We start from the raw sequence: 7,857 nt of genomic DNA on the forward strand, positions 1-7,857 counted from the left end.
CATTGTTTAGATGGGCGATCCTTACCAATTCACAAATTATTGTTAAGCTTAAAGCTACGTAATTTTGTCAATGCTGTGTGAGTTCAGGTGAAAATCGTACGTTTACTAACACTGAACCTATTGCCAGCAGCTACGAAGGGTAAGATACCATTGCACAGGTTAAAAGATTCATCACAGGCAAACATAACGGGGGTGAGGTGGTGGTGCGGGGAGGGTGATGGGAAGGAGCGGGTGGTGATATATATGGTGGACGAGCAGTGTAACAGCCATATGTCGGCGGGAGGCTTCATATAGTCACCGATAGGGAAATACTACCCAGATATTCGACACGACGACTGAAGGGGAAAGCCACTAGCGCACGCCTCGGGATGGTTATAATAGCTGTCATGACTCTCCAGCTTCTTCAGTCACTTTTCCAAACCGACATATAACGTACACTGAACATTTGCAATGCATTATAAATAGAAAGCGGTATAATAACACTTTCCGTCATGCAATATGCATTAAGGTCAGAGGGGTTCAGTTATTCAGAAATAGATAATAATATTTTTTCAGCTACAGATGAAAAACCAGATATTTAAAAACAATTAAAACTATGGGCCTATTGTTTCAGTTCTAAATACCTTGCAGCAGTGTATTTTTGTATCAGAATTATGAAGAGTAATTATTGTAATTATTTTTCAAGCATATTGAAGAACAATTGATTGATTCCCTCGTTGAATAAGATGCTTCTAATATATGTATACATTTAAATACTACTGACCAGTGAGTTTACAATACTGTTTTGTACATAAAATTGATTTTTATTTACGTATATATTAGTAGATAAACAAACAAACCATCAACTGTTGAAACATGCGAGCTCTCTGCACCTCTGGCAGTTAAATGATGACGACAAAACGTATCTGCAAAACGTCTTCCCTCGGGTGTCCAAGCAGATTCGAACTGTGTCTCCTCGTTTCTCTGATTCGGCAAGATTATGTAAATCCTACCTTTGAAGACCGCTGTTTTACGCGGATTAGTTACCAATGGTTTCTCAAAAAATGTTTTTGAAACACGAAAGAGTTAGACAAAAACGGACAAATCTTTAAATTTTGTCCATGTCAATATTGAAGCTGCACTGGATACGCCGTCACCCCAGCTCCAGAGGCCACAAACGTAATGAACACGTTTTTTAACTCATTGAGAGTCAGTGAGATGCTCGCTAAATCCACGATGTCTGTTGAAGCAGGTCACGTGATAAGTTTCACATGATTCAATAACACCTATAAAATTTTTTTCTATCTGATTCTTTTCAGCACTGAAAGCACCCTCCCGCCTTAAGGCCAAATTGAAACCATAGAAATCAGAAGTTGGATAAGATTAACTTTCGATACAGACTTAGGACGTTATCACTGTGTTGAGTTCCATGTTAAGATGGCTAAGAAAGATTCGATTGGAATAAATAACATTGGGTTTATCAAGTTCGTTTAGCTCAGGCCTTCTTGAAGCTAATTGAGACAGAACCAAAGAAGTTTGAATGGTGTTGTCTTTTAGGACAGAAGTCATCAAACATCCTTGGTCTCAAATTACAATTCATGCAGTGCCTGCAACAGCCATTATTAATCACACTGAACGGGTTGGGTTTTTGTGGTGTTTGGAAATGAAGCGCTTGGCGGCAATCACAGGGATGGAAGCGGGACGATATGACAGACATAGAAGAGATACAGGGAATAATTACAGGATCATTTCTTGTATAGGTATTGATCGTCTCAGCGTATATCTGACATCACACGTTACTGCAACTGATCCCTCTACAGCGGGGACGGCATGCGACTGCCACTACGCTGCTCGGGCGTGGCAGGGACGTGATGTGATGTACAATTATTGATGCTGCACAGAACTCTATAATGACGCTCGCACGTGCTCTAAAAGATTACCCTGCACGGATCCATCATGCATGTAGCATTGTGACAGATGGCCTTCCATAGATCGCGTTGTTTGAACCCTTTTATCTTGAATGTCAGGTATGGGATGCATGCTATATTGGATGCCTACTGAAGTTTGTGAATCCACATAGATTCACAGAACCGCTAACGATCCTGAAGCTGTAATAACATCATGTCTTATGAATCTATTTCCGTCATGTGCATGTGTATCAGCACATGATCGAGCACCGTCTCAAGTACAACACATTCTAAATTACAGCACAGTCTGTATTAAGTCTGAATATAAATACAATAAATAACACGCACACGCACACGCACACGCACACGCACACGCATACAGTTTACAGTCACATTATTTCCACGTTCCACGTGAACAGTAACTGTATCAACGGTTGTTTGAAAATGAGTCTGTTTGTTGTTTAACGCCGCACTCAGCAATATCCAAGCTGTATGGCGGCGGCCAGGTAAATAATCGAATCTGGACCAGAGAATCCAGTGATTGATATTATAAGCATCGATCCATGCTGGATGGTTACGATGACACGCAATCAGCCAAGTTATCAACTACTCGATCCAACTGGGTACCTCTTACGACCAGCATCTGTTGCCGGGAACCAATTCTAACCCGGTTCTATACCGCCGTGGTCTTGTGGTAGAGCGTCCGCCCGGAGAACGGAAGGTCCGGGGTTCGATCCCCGGCCGCGTCATACAAAAAGACGTTAAAAGATTGTACTTGTTGTTACCCTGTCTGGCGCTCGGCATTAAGGGGCTAAAACAAGGACTGGTCGGCTCGGAGTCAGTATACTGTGTCTGAGTGGGGTATTCATGTTAAACTGCGGCATGGTATCTCAGTGAACTAGCACTATAAATCGGCATCAGTCCGGACTAGTACAAGCAGCCACACACACACACACACACATACACGTGCATGCACGTCGCTATATAAGTGCAATAATCTTGGACGCGACGTTAAACCCAATTTCACCTCACCTCACCTCACCTCACCTCACCTCACCTAACCCGGTTCTACACAGGGGTGGTACAAAAAGAATGGATCCTGCGTCGGTGGAAACTTGTGATAATTGCTGATTCTTAATATGTACAGATAGCCACCGACCCACTGAGAGTTGGAATCGTTATGAAAGTCAAGTGGACTCTTGTTAAGGACTCCACACAACACAACACAGTTAAACCTAACAGTAACTTTGTATTGCAAACAGGAATCGAAGATCGGCGTAATGGCCGCCTTTATTATATCCGAGATTCAAATGCAGGAAGTGGCGTTTGCTGATTGGATGATAGAACGAGTCACGAACACAAGGCGATATGGAAAATTGGAAGAGTTGGTAGTTTGCAATTAGATTGATGACATTATGAATTTGTTGCATGAGAAAGGAACATTATTGTAGGCACTGCAGGTCCCCTGATGAGGCTGTGTGCGTTTGTTGGCTGTACTGACTGGCGAGGCCCACCACTAACGAGCGAGAGATTAACAGCTGTTTTCCGATGCTTGGCATATCATCTGCTTTGTCAGACATTTCTGCTATAATAAAAGGTTTATTTTCAAAATACTTTTGTCATATAGTTTATTAATTTAGTAATAAAGAATTGTCCTTTTAAGGGGGATCTCACATCTGCATCACTGTGTTGATGTTTACGGATGCAGACTGTCATACGTTTAACGTGGGTTGATTGCATCTTGAAGTTAAGAACGTTAAGAACTCATTATGGCTATAGATTTAGTAATTAGTGGCAGTGCCGTTTTTTATTTGTTCAACTTTTTGAAAACACAATTGTTGTGATTTCTTTTAACAAACTTTGACTTATACTTTAAAAGACAACAGAGAAGTTTGGTAGCGTTGACTGAATTCACACAAGGGACAATGACTCAAAATACGGGGCTCCAACAAAGACGTTTATTTGAATTCTACTTGTTAGGTATTCTTCAAGCAGTAGAAGATGAACTTCACTTTTAATTAAGATGTTTCACTTCTGGCCATGTCATGTTATTACTTGAATTAAATAGTTAAATATAAAATTAAATATTATTTATTATTTGAATTATTGCAAAAATAATATTCACATTAAGCGAACAATCATGTGCCATTCGAGGGGAAGGACCGGGGTTGCTCTTTGTTAAAAACAAGACTATGTTCGGTCAATCCTTCAAGATAAATTATTATAAAAAAATATAAATATATTTAGCCGAAAAATATTTTCACAACACATGTCTCAAACGTAATGGCCAGCTGTTCAGTGGGATCAAAGTGTCAAGCAAGCGCCCTTAATTTGGAATACAATGCTGAGACAAAGTGTCCATCTTTCACGATGAATTTAAATACATACAATGTACTAAATGTATTCCAGCAAAAGTAAACACTAGTTACCTATGGAACCCCATGGACGGCCTCTGTGGACTGACGCGGTGTGCGAGGAACAGGGACCTAGCCTATAAGACAAGAACAGCATTGTAAGATGCGGAGCCACTGCTGCCATGAATATGGGCGCGAGTCAGGAAAAGAAATAAGTCCTGCCTTCTTTTGAATGCCACGGACAATGACGATTATAACCGAGTACTAGCGATAGGGACCAAGCTCCTCCCCAGCGCGTGACACCTTCGTTACACCCTCGGTAACACCGCTGCCACCATGCAGTGTGGGCGCGACCATTACAAGATCCTTAAAATTTGCCCTCTAACCCCAAATGTAGTAACGTTTATACTTTTTGTCTATGTCTTTGGGAATGCCATCATAGTGAATTTTGAAAAGGTATACGACTGACCATATTCCCTAGATGAATTTACCTTTTTGTTTGTTTAAGTAGAATGGTTCGAGATTGCAGACAAACGGAAAATCAACCAACTTCCCCTTTACATCCATACTATACTAATCACATGATAGTTGTAATGAAACAGAGAGTCAAATTGACAAACAAAGAAAGTAATTTGGCAGGGGTAAGAGTATTCGGCGTCACGGCAGTCATCACTTGTTTGCGAACACAACGGTCAGTCGCCATGGCTGTAGCCACCTATCATTTGGTAGCTTTGACTGGTGGCAGCGAGAGTATAGAGAGTCCCACGAACAGGATATCGCTGTGAGGAGCTTGGATAGTGACATGCACACGCACAACATGGCGACAGTCCAAGATTTCGTGCAGCAGGCTGCCCTTCTATGACAATGACTCAACTACACTGCCGGTCAAAAGAAAGAATACCCACGTGTGATGGTGACTAAAATGAAACAAACAAGGAATGGGTAGTCGACGGTGATGTATTTGATACGGTTATCACAGTTGTGTTTTGGACGCATTCCTATTTTCAAGCGTATAGTTCCATTTGCAGGGCAGTTTATCATGTTTGTGTTACACCGAACAGTCGTGGTGCAGACACACTGAGACACACCAGCACAATATCACAGTATGGAGATTTATGGGTAAGTATTTCGACTCCACCTCAGTAACAACAGTTGGTGGTATTAGCGAGTCTCAACCCGGAGTCCAGCGAGATACTGCTCTGATATATAACAGTACAGGGATGCAAACACAACCATGAAACGCCGTCGGTGCCATTGCTGGTACTCCAGCAGTGCCAAAGTGAGTGAGTGAGTTAAAATTTAACTTCGCATCGGCATTATTTAAGCCATAGAGCGACTAGAACAAGTTATCATATACACCAGTGAAGCAGTGCCAGAACGATCGTAGCATAGACGGACATATCCAGCACGATCGTAGCATAGACGGACATATCCAGCACGATCGTAGCATAGACGGTCTTATCCAAAACGATCGTAGCATAGAATGACATATCCAAAACGATCGTAGCATAGACGGACATATCCAGAACGATCGTAGCATAGAGTGACATATCCAGAACGATCGTAGCATAGACTGACATATCCAGAACGATCGTAGCATAGACGGACTTATCCAAAACGATCGTACCATAGAACGATACATCCAAAACGATCGTAGCATAGACGGACATATCCAGAACGATCGTAGCATAGACGGTCTTATCCAAAACGATCGTTGCATAGAATGACATATCCAGCACGATCGTAGCATAGACGGACTTATCCAAAACGATCGTTGCATAGAAGGACATATCCAGCACGATCGTAGCATAGAAGGACATATCCAGAACGATCGTAGCATAGAAGGACATATCCAAAACGATCGTAGCATAGAAGGACATATCCAGCACGATCGTAACATAGACTGACATATCCAGAACGATCGTTGCATAGACTGACATATCCAGAACGATCGTAGCATAGACAGACATACAGTTGTAGCTTAACAATGGCTGCCCGTCATTTTCAACCCTGCCTTAGGGGTGCTATAAGCAGTAGAGAAGCCCCCGCACCAGACAATGGCGAGGATAATCATATTGGGGCCATGTCTCCTGTGTCTGTCTCGACTGACAGAATAAAGCCATCACGACCAAAACTAGTCATTGTTTACAAATGTTACTCAAAACTCAATAATCGGACAAAGCCGTGTGTCGGCTTCATGTCACAATGATACATCGCCTATTCCGCTCATTTTGCATCACTTTCGATTAAAGAGGGTAAATGGCCCAATTCCTGTAATGAAGCGTCTGGAGTGGCATTTATATCACAACTCCAAAGACAACTATGGGAACATCAATTGATCACAGTACAAGCTGAGCAAGGAATTGCCCTACCATCGTCACCAAAACCAATTTTCTCCTCCCCTGGAATCACCTCGCTCCATGGACTCTTGGAGAAACCATTTCCGTCATTTATAACACCGCGCGCTCTACACGAGAAGCCAAAGCAATAAAACAAACGAAGCATCCCTTAACCACAATGCCAGGAAATTGAGAGCACGTCCTTACAACCTGTAGAGCGGAGGGACTACAACGGAATGTCCGGGCTAGGCAACCTACGCAGTTCTATGGGGGAGGGGGGGGGGGGGGGGGGGAAGTGAATGGAAGCCTTCCGTCAATACATCAGGAGACAGTCTCACTTCCAGGTTATAAGCAAGCGCACATCACATGAAGCCGAATTAGTCAGCATTAAGTACTTCGCTCGCATGCTTGACCAAACACGTTGAAATGTCCAGGGATCAATACATTCATAGGTTAGCTCCCTTGGGTATGTCATCCAAGGTTAGTGGGAATGGACATTACTTGATAGTAAAGGAATGCAGAAGACGAAATGAAGAGTATACACACACACGGTTCTGTCGTTCACATGTTATTTACTTACCTTCAATAAATCAGGCTGAAAAATAGAAATTGAACTTAGAAACATCTCCATCATCGTCTTGAACTCCATAAGAGCTCATCACTGACCATTCTCGAATACAACATCAACTCCTATAAATATGAGAGACTTGAATGAGGACGGCAGTTGAAACCACACTTGACAGGCTTCAGTCACAGGATATATCAGCAGAAATATGTAGTTGAGAAAACAGCTGCACTTACCCTGTGTTTTGACGGTCAGTTATGGGAGATGTTTTGATCACTTCTACAGGTCAGTCCTTTCCATGTAAATACGCGGTTAGAATAGCAGTACCAGGGTCACGTGACTCGATGGACCCGGAATTATCGATTTCTAACAATTCTCTGACATACATTCATTCCGATGGCAGTTACCTCCCTTACGTCCTTGGCGCCGATCGTGGGATTTATTGATCTGGTAATCAGAGCGAGTATCCAGGTTTTGTAGTAAAGCGTTTACGCCGAGAATTTATGAGCATTTGATTAAGAGATCGAACAGGGTTTTTTTATTTGTTTCATACGTAATGTCCTCAGCCTTGGCAGTGAGGCACACGTCCTGGCAATTTTATGGTTTTTCACCCATTTGGGGTACTGTCGTACTTTATACAATAAGTGTTTACGTCTTCGAGAAGCGGCGAACCTGTGTGTAAAAACCAGTTATCGACCGGCCACGTGAAAGCA

At 42.4% G+C, this 7,857-nt stretch overlaps 1 protein-coding gene across 3 annotated transcripts in view; it reads right to left on the reverse strand.

Moving 5' to 3' along the window:
- LOC124140704 (interferon-induced protein 44-like) overlaps nt 1–7,488 on the reverse strand; it is a 72,511-nt gene extending 65,023 nt beyond the window's left edge. Inside the window, exons 1-2 of one of the 3 annotated variants that reach the window (XM_046508398.2) lie at nt 7,381–7,488; nt 4,316–4,377 (exon numbers count right to left, since the gene is read on the reverse strand). In XM_046508398.2, coding sequence (XP_046364354.1) covers nt 4,316–4,329 — 14 coding nt within the window. In that variant the 5' untranslated portion in view covers nt 4,330–4,377; nt 7,381–7,488. Of the gene's footprint in view, nt 1–4,315; nt 4,378–7,159; nt 7,175–7,380 lie in introns of all 3 variants that reach the window. The other 2 variants (XM_046508400.2, XM_046508399.2) reach the window with 2 other exon arrangements.
- Between the last annotated feature and the right edge of the window lie 369 nt (nt 7,489–7,857).

The sequence above is a fragment of the Haliotis rufescens genome, unplaced genomic scaffold, assembly GCF_023055435.1.
Source record: "Haliotis rufescens isolate VD_foot unplaced genomic scaffold, xgHalRufe1.0.p SCAF_3, whole genome shotgun sequence".
Taxonomy (NCBI): domain Eukaryota; kingdom Metazoa; phylum Mollusca; class Gastropoda; order Lepetellida; family Haliotidae; genus Haliotis; species Haliotis rufescens.